The sequence below is a fragment of the Varanus komodoensis genome, unplaced genomic scaffold (genome assembly GCF_004798865.1).
Source record: "Varanus komodoensis strain SLA01 unplaced genomic scaffold, ASM479886v1 scaffold14_1, whole genome shotgun sequence".
Taxonomy (NCBI): domain Eukaryota; kingdom Metazoa; phylum Chordata; class Lepidosauria; order Squamata; family Varanidae; genus Varanus; species Varanus komodoensis.
This window is the reverse complement of record NW_025335438.1, coordinates 25,481,648-25,493,304: the sequence shown is the minus strand read 5'-3', so window position 1 is coordinate 25,493,304 and position 11,657 is coordinate 25,481,648. Positions and strand designations below refer to the sequence as shown.

General features: G+C 41.1%; 1 protein-coding gene across 4 annotated transcripts in view; it reads right to left on the bottom strand.

Moving 5' to 3' along the window:
- ANKRD29 (ankyrin repeat domain 29) overlaps positions 1-11,657 on the bottom strand; it is a 43,903-nt gene that overhangs the window by 7,737 nt on the left and 24,509 nt on the right. For 3 of the 4 annotated variants that reach the window (XM_044424027.1, XM_044424028.1, XM_044424030.1), the window contains exons 7-9: positions 9,257-9,355; positions 6,574-6,669; positions 5-2,819 (exon numbers count right to left, since the gene is read on the bottom strand). In XM_044424027.1, coding sequence (XP_044279962.1) covers positions 2,619-2,819; positions 6,574-6,669; positions 9,257-9,355 — 396 coding nt within the window. In that variant the 3' untranslated portion in view covers positions 5-2,618. Of the gene's footprint in view, positions 1-4; positions 2,820-6,573; positions 6,670-9,256; positions 9,356-11,657 lie in introns of those variants that run through there. The other variant, XM_044424029.1, reaches the window with a different exon arrangement.

Sequence of the window (11,657 nt, the reverse complement as noted above, 5' to 3'; positions counted from 1 at the left end):
AAAACAAACAAACAAACCAGTTGGAAACCAGAGAGAAGATTTTCACCATTTGGCTTGAAGGGACTCAAGTTCAAGAAACACCACCCAAAGGACCACCTTCATCTAACTTTGGACTATGTTCTTATTATTTAAGGATATATCTGTACAGTATTATTGGGCCTTTCAGCTGGGTTGTTTAATAAAATCTATGTTTCTATGCCAGCTTGTGATAAGTGTTCAGAATGCAACAACAAAACAATTAGCAGAAAAAGAATGCATGAATCTGGCATATGCAAATACACATATTAGAACCAGTTTGTTTTAGCTTATATATAAACAACTTGAAGGATTAGAAGAGGACCTTTATTCTAGAGATAATGGGGTAACTGCCAAAAATACAGCCGCACACTTGTATATTGGTCACAGGTCAAGCAGGATTACATAATCTCACAAATATGTATTTATGCTGTTAATTCAAATTTTAGGAATTTGTGGCTTCAGTTTTATGCACACTTACGGAAAGCAGCGGGACTTCCTACAAATACTGCTTAATGTTCATTTTTAACTGCAGCAATCTTTTCTGAAAGCCACTGGACTGAAAAGTAGGTTATCAAATAATTTTAATGAAAGACATCACATTTACAGGACCATTTAACCATTTAGTGAGAGTGCAAAAAGGTTAATTCGCACACACATGACAGCCTCTTAGTGTAATCCTCTGGTTTTTAAGTTTTGCCTGGACAGTTTCAGTGCCCCACATTTTCCCACATTCTCCAAGCCTTTATGTAATCCTGAAAGGGCAGGTCTACATTCCACCTCCTTTTGCAAGCACTTACTTCTGACAGTTGTCAAAGGAATGGATTATTTAAAGCAGAAAAACCTACTTTGTAAAGTTGAGTATTTGTTTTAGCATAGGAAAATATATGTATGCACTCTAACCCTAACCCTGTCCAAAAAGATGCTCACATGCAGGCAAAGTTGCACCAAGAACAAAGGCCTGCTTAGTAATGTTAATGTAATCCTGTCAGAGTGAAGTGCTGAACTAACACATCTCAGTGCCCTACATCTTTTCAACACTACCCTGAGTCACCAGCTATTCCAGAAAGGGGAGATGTTAACTCCTCACAATCTCTTGTGGCTTCTTCTAGGAGTACTCACACGCTGAAATACAAAACCAACTTATTTTTGACATTGCATTTATATTTGAATTTAACATGCAAAGAAGGTAAACTGCATCAGTGGAGCAAGGAAGCTGCTAGTTATTAGGGCAGGCATGGATGTCAATGGGAGAATTCCCACCAATGAAATTGTTGTTGTTGTTATTCCCACCAAAGGAGTTTTCTCAGGATCTCAGAATGGGAGGGAGGACAAAATTTCTTTTCTATGCCTGCTCTGATTCCAAATAATTACCATATACTCCCAGCTGATATAAATTGCATTTTAAGAACATTTCAGATTAATGCCAAGATGCATTTAACATCAGGTATAAACCTGGCTTTCTAGGCTTAAAAAACTGTGTTTTCTTTTAAGTGCCTTATGCCATGTACAAATGCTAACTCAGTTTGCACATTGTAAGAATCCACAGCTAAATCATGGTTCCAGCTTTTGAGTTGCTATCTGTCAACATCCCAGAATGCCAGGTTCTGCTGTCATGATTATTTTAATGTGGGAGGGTGGGAACCAGCATGTCCTCCTTATCTTTTGAAGACTTGTTCTCACTCAGTTTGCTAACTACTGTTTTTTACAACATGCAAACTGGGGCATTGTGTGCATTGTGCTTATAGGGATAGATGTGGAGACTATAAAACTAAGCTATATTCCAGAAAACTAATTAGCAGTGCCTTTGACACTCAGCTGCTTTAAGATGCTCACATTCACCATTAGACTCTACTATCATTAAAACTAATGCTGTAATGCATCACATTTGGGCTTGCCTTAGGAAGCCCAAGTAACAGGAACAGCAGGCATGAATTCCTATGTCCCTATCCAAAGCCTTGTTTAGAAAACCTGTTTAAAAGGAATCAACATTTTGACAGTTAACTCCCTAGAATACAGTTAGAGCTTGTATATAATGGAATCTTCTGAAACAGGAGAAGAACTTTATAAAATTCATGTAAGAAGTGCTGTCCTTTTCTTTCAGCCCTAGAAAAAGAACTGATGTGTTATTTATTATAGAATAGTAGAGTTGGAAGGGGCCATGAAGGCCATCAAGTCCAACCCCCTGCTGTTGCAGGACACCAAGTCACACCATCCCACTCAGATGGCTGCCCAGTTTCACCTTGAATACCCATAGTGTGCGAGAGCCCACCACCTCTCCAGGTAGCTGGTTCCACTGTCATTATCCAGACCACTTTGGAGGTCCACAGAGCATACTCTTGCCTATTCAGGGAATGTAAGCCAAAGATAAGGGGAATGTAAGCTTTCTTTGTTTATATTTTGCATTCATATTTCATCATTGTATACAATGAATTGCTTATCATCTTTGATGCGGGTGGCTTCATTTCTACCTCAGTATCCTTGAATCTAGCATGAAGCTCTTTGCTTGGGCCAGGCTCCTGCAATTACACTATCTTCCAATGAAGATTTTAATAACACGGAGAATGCATTTTCTATTGTTTGCTGTAATGAATGGTCCCCAGTTAAATTCTTAAAATTTTCCATGAAGAGTTCCATTCCGGTGTTGAAAAACTAAGTGCAAGAGTTTCCAAAGGCCTATCAGTCTTAAAGCAAACCAATACTACCTTATTCCTAAGCCAAGGGTCTGCTCCTGCTTCCAAGAGGAGTGCTACTGCTCTGGCATTGCCACCAAGAACAGCTGCATGGAGAGCAGATGTTCCATTCTAAGAAATACAGAAAGATATAAATATCCGTGAATGAATGAATGAATGAATGAATGAATGAATGAATGATACATTTTGTTGTTAGTCGTGAAGTCGTGTCCGACCCATCGTGACCCCATGGACAACATTCCTCCAGGCCTTCCTGTCCTCCACCATCTCCCAGAGTCCACTTAAGCTCACGCTGACTGCTTCAATGACTCCATCTAGCCACCTCATTCTCTGCCGTCCCCTTCTTCTTTTGCCATCTATTGTTCCCAGCATTAGGCTTTTCTCCAAGGAGTCCTTCCTTCTCATTAGTTGGCCAAAGTATTTGAGTTTCATCTTCAGGATCTGGCCTTCTAAAGAGCAGTCAGGGTTGATCTCCTTTAGGACTGACCAGTTTGATCACCTTACGGTCCAAGGGACTCGCAGGAGTCTCCTCCAGCACCACAATTCAAAGGCCTCAGTCCTTTGGCACTCAGCCTTCCTTATGGTCCAGCTTTCACAGCCATACATTCCAACTGGGAAAACCATAGCCTTGACTATACGCACTTTTGTCGGCAGGGTGATGTCTCTGCTTTTTAGTATGCTGTCTAGATTTGCCATAGCTTTCCTCCCCAGGAGCAAGCATCTTTTAATTTCTCGGCTGCAGTCCCCGTCTGCGGTGATCTTGGAGCCCAGGAAAATAAAATCTGTCACTACCTCCATTTGTTCCCCATCTATTTGCCAGAAAGTGAGAGGACCGGATGCCATGATCTTAGTTTTCTTAATGTTGGGTTTCAAGCCAACTTTTGTGCTCTCCTCCTTCACTCACATCAAGAGGTTCTTTAGTTCCTCTTCACTTTCTGCCATTAGAGTGGTATCATCTGCATATCTGAGGTTGTTGATATTTCTCCCAGCAATCTTAATTTCAACTGGTGATTCATCTAGCCCCGCCTTTCTCATGATGTGCTCTGCATATAAGTTAAATAGGTGGGGCGAAAGTATACAGCCTTGCCAAACTCCTTTCTCAATTTTGAACCAATTAGTGGTTCCGTGTCCAGTTCTTACTGTTGCTTCTTGACCCACATATAGGTTTCTCAAGAGACAAATAAGATGGTCTGGTACTCCCATCTCTTTAAGAACTTGCCACGATATGTTGTGATCCACACAATCAAAGGCTTTAGCATAGTCAATGAAGCAGAAGTAGATGTTTTTCTGGAACTTCCTAGCTTTCTCCATGATCCAGCGTATATTGGCAATTTGACCTCTAGTTCCTCTCCCTCTTCAAAATCCTTCCTGTACTTCTGGTAGTTCTTGGTCCACATATTGCTGAAGCCTAGCTTGTAGAATTTTGAGCATCACTTCGCTAGCATGTGAAATGAGTGCAATGGTGTGGTAGTTTGAACATTCTTTGGCATTGCCCTTCTTTGGGATTGGAATGTAAACTGACCTTTTCCAATCCTGTGGCCACTGTTGAGTTTTCCAAATTTGCTGGCATATTGAGTGTAGCACTTTTACTGCCTCATCTTTTAAAATTTTGAATAGCTCAGCTGGAATTCTGTCACCTCCACTAGCTTTGTTGTTGCACAGACTTCCTAAGTCCCATTTGACTTCACATTCCTTGATGTCTGGCTCGAGGTCAGTGACCACCCCATCGTGGTTACAAGGGACATTAAGCTCTTTCTTGTATAGTTCCTCTGTGCAATCTTGCCACCTCTTCTTAATCTCTTCTGCCTCTGTTAGGTCCCTACCATTTTGATCCTTTATCATGCCCATCTTTGCATGAAACGTTCCCTTCATATCTCCAATTTTCTTGAAGAGATCTCTGGTCCTCCCTATTCTATTTTCTTCTATTTCTTTGCACTGTTCATTGAAGAAGGCATTCTTATCTCTTCTAGCTATTCTCTGGAATTCTGCATTCAATTGGGTGTATCTTTCTTTTTCTCCATTGCCTTTTCCTTCCCTTCTTTCCTCAGCTATTTGTAAAGCTTCCTCAGACAGCCATCTTGCTTTCTTGCATTTCTTTTTCTTTGGGATGGTTTTAGTTGCTGCCTCTTGTACAATGTTGCAAACCTCCGTCCATAGTTCTTCAGGCACTCTGTCTATCAGATCTAATTCCTTAAATCCATTTGTCACCTCTACTGTATATTCATCAGGGATATGATTTAGGTCACACCTGAGTGGCCTAGTGCTTTTCCTTACTTTCTTCAATTTAAGCCTAAATTTTGCAACAAGAAGCTTATGATCTGAGCCACAGTCAGCTCCTGGTCTAGTTTTTACTGACTGTATGGAGCTTCTCCATCTTTGGCTGCAGAGCACATAGTCAATCTGATTTCTGTGTTGACCGTCTGGTGATGTCCATGTGTAGAGTCATCTCTTGGGTTGTTGGAAAAGAGTGTTTGCTATGACCATCATATTCTCTTGACAAAATTCTACCAACCTGTGCCCTGCTTCATTTTGTACTCCAAGGCCAAACTTGCCTGTTATTCCAGTTATCTTTTGGCTTCCTACTTTAGCATTCCAATCCCTCATGATGATTAGGACATCATTTTTTGGTGTTAATTCTAGAAGGTGTTGTAGGCCTTCATAGAACTGGTCAATTTCAGCCTCTTCAGCACCAGTGGTTGGGGCATAGACTTGGACTACTGTGATATTGAATGGTTTGCCTTGGATTCGAACTGAGATCATTCTGTCATTTTGGAGATTGTATCCCAGTACTGCTTTTCCTACTCTTTTATTGACTACGAAGGCTACTTCATTTCTTCTGAGGGATTCTTGCCCGCACTAGGATACCTGATGGTCGCTTCATTCTTTCTGGCGCTACTAGTACTAGCCCTCTGCTCTTCCCCAGTAGCATATTGGACACCTTCCGACCTGAGGGGCTCATCTTCCGGCCTCATATCTTTTTGCCTATTGGTACTGTCCATGGGGTTTTCATGGCAAAGATACTGGAGTGGGTTGCCATTTCCTTCTCCAGTGGATCACATTTTGTCAGAGCTCTCTGCAACTGAAACTAAAATACAATATCAAAACAGTTCCGATTACAATAATAACACAAAGAAGTACAAGGAACAGTAAAATGGAGGCAGGATTATTAATTATAAGCCAGTTAAAGCCCAGGTGAATAGCTGCAATTTCAGGAGGCATTTGAAACATGCCACTTTTTCTGTCTCTTGAACTGCATGGGCCAGAGTTTTCCAAAGCATGGGTGCTGCTACCAAGGTTCTGCATGATGGCATTCCATTGATTTCAAGGTGTCCATTTGCAGCATATGCTGTGAAGAATGAAGCACCTCAAATTTTTATCAGTGATTAGGAAATGGGTCAAGAGGAAAAGGGAAAGCAGCTTTTTTCATAGGTTTCCAAAACAGAAAAAGGTTCTGGCTTTGGCAGTAAATTTATTCTATTCTATTTGAAGATCCAGTAATTATTCTGGACCTACTTTATGGGTTTGAGCACCAGAGCATAGTGAGATAGTATCTAAGTAACTTACAATCTAGGCATGAAATGAATAATTTTATGTGGCTGCCCCATAGAAATTAGCATGTGTATCTACAGAAGGGATGTTTTGGTCTACTGTTCCTATAGTTGTAGGCAGCCTTGCCAATGGTGAGGGATGATGTGAGCTGTAGGCAAGACACCTGGAGGGCCTAAAATTGCTCACCACTTTCCTACAGTATATAAGACTGCAATCCTATACAGATGTACCTGGAAGTAAGTTCTATTGAATTCATGCAAGGGATTGCACTGCAAGTAAATTATAGTAAGCACCCCAAAGATGTTTTGGTACTTGCCTTCAATAAACCAAGGGCAGGGGAGAATTTAAGTAATTCTTCTATAACATCACTATATCCTTTGCTTGCAGCTTTAAGTAAAGCCGTTGTGCCATCCTTCAACAGAAAGAAAGAGAAAATAAGTTGGATATGTTCTTTTCATGACTCTCTCTCTCTGGAATTCATACAGGAAGCTTTCACCCATTCACAGTTAGCTCCTGTTGAGAGATGACTGGGATGTGATTTTCTGTACATGAAGGCCATGAGACTCATTACTAAATATATTAAGTAAAGACATGTTGGAACACGAGGCAGTTCAAAAAAATTAAAAATCCACAACTAAAATGTCACAAAAGAACACACACATTTTGTATTTTTCCATAGCTTTTCAACAGGCTAGGTGGCCAAAGGGGGAAGAAACAAAAGTAGTCACTACTAGGTAGCGCACACATCCAACTCATGACAATATTAGCAAAGCTGGAAATTAATTTTAGGTAGTGCACTAGGCAGTGATATGTGATGAATCCATTTGATTTGCTTGGCTCAGCTCCTTGGACAACAGCCGACATTTTCTCTGCCTTAAGTCCACCTTCTACTGAGTATTCACATGGGCATCTGGCAAAAAGTGAGTCTAATGAGTCCATTAGGCCAGCTTGCATATACACTGCCCACTGCGGGCACACCTCTGTGCAAGCAGAGTTCTGTTTCCACACATGTGGCTGTGGGAACTTTCTGTGAAGAACGGGCACTTCGGGTCCTTTTGCAAAGATGGAGCCCACCAGTGGTTCCAAGTGTTCACAGACTTCATCTTGGTTCAGCTTGCTCCCTGGCCAGGGCTGAGTACTGAAAGAAATCCACTATGTACAAATGAGCTAAATTCTGGCCAGAGCTTCACATCCCTAGCACTAGGTAAATTGATTGCATGCCGTCCTGAGATGCCATGCATATAAAAGTCTCAAACAAACAAACAAACAAACAAACAAACAAATCAAGTGAAACTGAGTTGTGTTGTCTTGCCTACTAGTTGGACAGTATATAGAGGTGATGGAGGACAATCTCTCCGCTGATTGTGAGAATCCTTCACAGGCAACAGAGGAAGAAAGGCTGCCTTCTGGATGGAGCACTTCCACTAGCATTACCTCCTCTCTGTTCACCTCCCCACTCTTCCCCTTCTTTGGCTGCAGAAGGAGCTCCATCTGCCTTGCCTTGTCTTCTCTTCTTTCAGCATGAAGCAGGTGTTTGCTAGCAACAGTAAAAAAAAGCCAGTAGCTGACAAGCATTGCTTAACACCTACTGTTTTACTTCTGCCACAACTTATCTGGGGAAATGAATGGATCAATGCTCCTTCGCATTATTCCATTTGAAGCCTTAAAGGCACTGGGTGAGTTTGCACCCCACAATTAGCTTCAGCTCAAGAGGGGTGCATGTTGCTACCATTCTGAATATGCAACCTCCTTTCAGGGCAAGAGGGGGTTATGGTGTGTCAGGCAAACCGGCCAATGTGAATTAATTGAGTGTTAAAAATTTTACACTTCACCAACAACCTATTCATTTATTTCACTGCATTGGTATGCCACCCCATAGCCAGAGGCCAATTGAGTACAACTACTTCCCCACATGTGCTGCAATTGACTAACAATAGCCCACTGTACCAAGAGAACTGGAGTACCAAGAGAGGATTTAAATGGTGGGCACAAGCAGCAGCATGCAGTGACTACTACTATTGCTGCTAACGACACATACGTGCTTCATGGCAGGGAAGAGGAGATGGGATGTGTTGATGGGCCCTCCAAAAAGTTGGCTATCAGCTAATGCCCAAAAGGCCAGCTTCTGATACCAAGCCTGGTATGACCACAGTCTTCTGCTGCTCTGAGAACAACCAGGTGTTTGCTGAACCAGGAGGTTAAACAGAGCTCAGACCTCTTCTCTGAATTTGAGCTCTGAGAATTTGTAAAGTCTGTTTTTGTCACCTCTAAGCGAATGGACTTTCTTAGCTGCAAAAGATCACTTGTAGTCACTGTGCAGGATATTAAATTTACACTTTCCAGCTTCACTGATATGATACTACATGGAAAAGCAGCTGGATTTTCCAGGAGGTAGAACCTGCACCATGGCGCAGAACTGGAAGCAGAGGAAGATGGCCTCTCTCAGATGTGCAAGAAATGTGCTGGCTCAAGGACACACCGCCTCTTTCAGCATGAGGGCAGAACTCAGGACTGCATTGGGTGGGGTCAAAGGGAAAGGGGCACAGAGCCAAAGGAAAAAGTGATGCGGCCAAAAAGAGCAGCGGATTCTCACTTAAAGTTATTACTACTATTAAGCCTTAAGAGAAACAGTTCAATCTTTCAGAATGGGAAAATTGTGCAGGAAACCACCAAACATGGGCAGTCACAGGGAAGGGCTGTCCTACTGCTCCTGATGCCTATATGCTACCTCTGGTATACATATGTACACCAGTTGCTGGGGAACATGAGTAGGAGGGTGTTGCTGCACTTATGTCCTGTTTGTGGGTTCCAGGTGGGCAACTGATTGGTGACTGTGTAAACAGAAGGCTGGACAGAACGCTTGGTCTGATTCAGCGTAGCTCTTGTTATATTCTTACGTAGACTGCCCAAGTGTGCCCAAGAGATGCAATAAAAGCATGCCGTATCTTTGAACTGTTCCCTCCAGCACAAAGCCCATAAAGCTAAAGGCAGTTGCTCACATTCCTGGCAGCATCTCGGTCCGCTCCTCGAAGCAGCATAACTTTCACTACCTCGCTGTGACCCATCTGAGAGGCTATCCACAATGGAGCTGTCCCATCCTTGATGGAAAACAAAACAAAACAGGAATGATCCATTTGATATAGGCGATACGAAACAGCTCTGGCAGCTCACCACAAGGCTTTGGCTGGAGCTCAAGGACAAAACGAACTTGAATTCCTTTGGTTTGAGAAGGGACAGAGTGTTCAGCTCAGTTGGGAATGAAAAAATCAGCAGACAGTTGTGGCTGCGTAAATGTTTGTATGACACAAATGAAATAATCTATCCATTAATCAAGTGGAAATATTATTCTGCATGACAATGAAAAGAGTTTTCTTCTGTACTCCTTGAATTGGATCCAGATTTTTACTTAATGTAGGCTCACTAAAATCAATGGGCAACAGTCAGTCATGGCAAAAGTACATCCCGTTGCTTTCAGTGAGTATAATGAATCTTAAGGGAGACAAGATCCACTGATTTTAATGGGTCTACTCTACTGCAATTGCAGATGGAATGCTCTTTGTGTTTAATATCCAAACATAGCTATTGTGAAGCTATTCCATCTTTTCTTCCTTAAGCGATTTTCTAGGCTAAGAACAACATGGAGGAAGCAGTAGAGAAAACAGGAGAATTAGAAGTAGATGAAGCTATTCTTTTGAACCCCCATACAATTATGTGAATGAGGCAAAGCTATGGTTCAATAAAATTCTCACCTGGAAATATATAAGTAGGACTAAGTCTAGATCCAACCCCTTAAATCTGACCAGATGCTATTGCAGCCTTTCCCAATCTCATGCCCTTCAAGATGTTTTGAATATCAGCTCCTATCAGCTCCAGCTGGCAAGGACAATGAACAAGATTGCTAGGAGTTGTAGTCCAAAACACCTGGAACCAAACTGAGGAAGGATGTGCTATAGGAAGGCTTAGCATAGTGGATCCCTATGCAGCCAAAATCTGAAGGTTAACGGCTACTGAAAAATCTTATCCTGATAAGGTCCATTCTATCTACTATGACATCAGATTGGCTGAATAACACATTGGATGCACTGAAATGTCACAATAAATCATGCTTGATTGTAACAAAAAATGTTAGCTTTCCTTTGGGCTCACACACTTCCTACTCCTCTCCCTTATCATGACCATCAAATCAGAAGCTTCTTGTGTCACTCAAGCCCTATGCCATGGTTATTCTTAATTATATTTTTTTCAGTCCAGCCAGTATCATAACTCATGGTTTCAAGCTGACTTGTTTAACAAGAACAGCAACATAAAAATAAGCACAGTTTCATGGTTAGGATAACCTGAAAAACTGTAGTTAATATAAAAAGGAAACGAATACTTGTAAAATCCTGCTGATAGGCATGCTAGAGGGACAAAGTATGCAAGCTGAAGGGGAGGCTGGGTTTATTCCTATCACAATGAAACATGGTTTACTGTGACACCTGGATACAACCATTATGGGTAAATCTGTATTCTTGCAGAAGAAAATGCTTTAGAAATAAACACATAATGCTGTTACTGAGAACGTTGAAACAGAATAATGGGGCAGAGGAGCTTCTTAACTCTTTCCCCATGCCACTTTTTTCACTGAAAATTAAGTAGCTCTCAAGTAACTTTTACTCCTTAATACCCCATTATTAAAAACAGCAATGCCAAAATAGCTCAAAGAAAAATGGAGGAAGGTGGGCTTGATAGACCACAGGGAAGTGTGAATATGAAGCTAAAGTTGTACATTTGTGGGGCTGCACCAGAACAGTTTACATTGCACCCAAATTAAAAAAGGAGACTTCAGCTTACAATTTCAATGCCTTCTGGGGCCCAAGTGAAAAATAAATCCTTTTATTTTCCTAGCATTTTAATTGTTGAACAGTTTGATTTTATATTGGTTTTTATTCAGATTGTGATTGAATAGTTGCAGCAGATCAGTAGTCTGTGCTGTCTATTATTATTTTAATTTTTCTTATTAATTGTGGTTATTATCTCTGAAATTATGATTATTATGGTTGTTACTATTGAGTCATGCTGTAAACCGTTCTGAGAGCATTTGCTATAGAATGACCTGTAAAACCTTTAAATAGAAAGGCAGACTATGTGCAATGCCATTTATTTTATAGCAAATATTTATCAAATCCTAAAATCTATTTTTCTCTTCAGAAAAAAAATTCAGGAAATATCCTTGTACTCAGCACAACATGTTATATTTCAATAAGAACTTAAGTTGCTTTCCATGATTGTTTTCTTAATACTGCTACCAAAGCAAGCAATTTTGGTGAGTATTTGCATCTTAAAACATGTATGTGTTCGTGCAGAGATGATGCTGGACTGCAACTCCCACTAGCTCCAGTCAATTATGATGAGGGATGA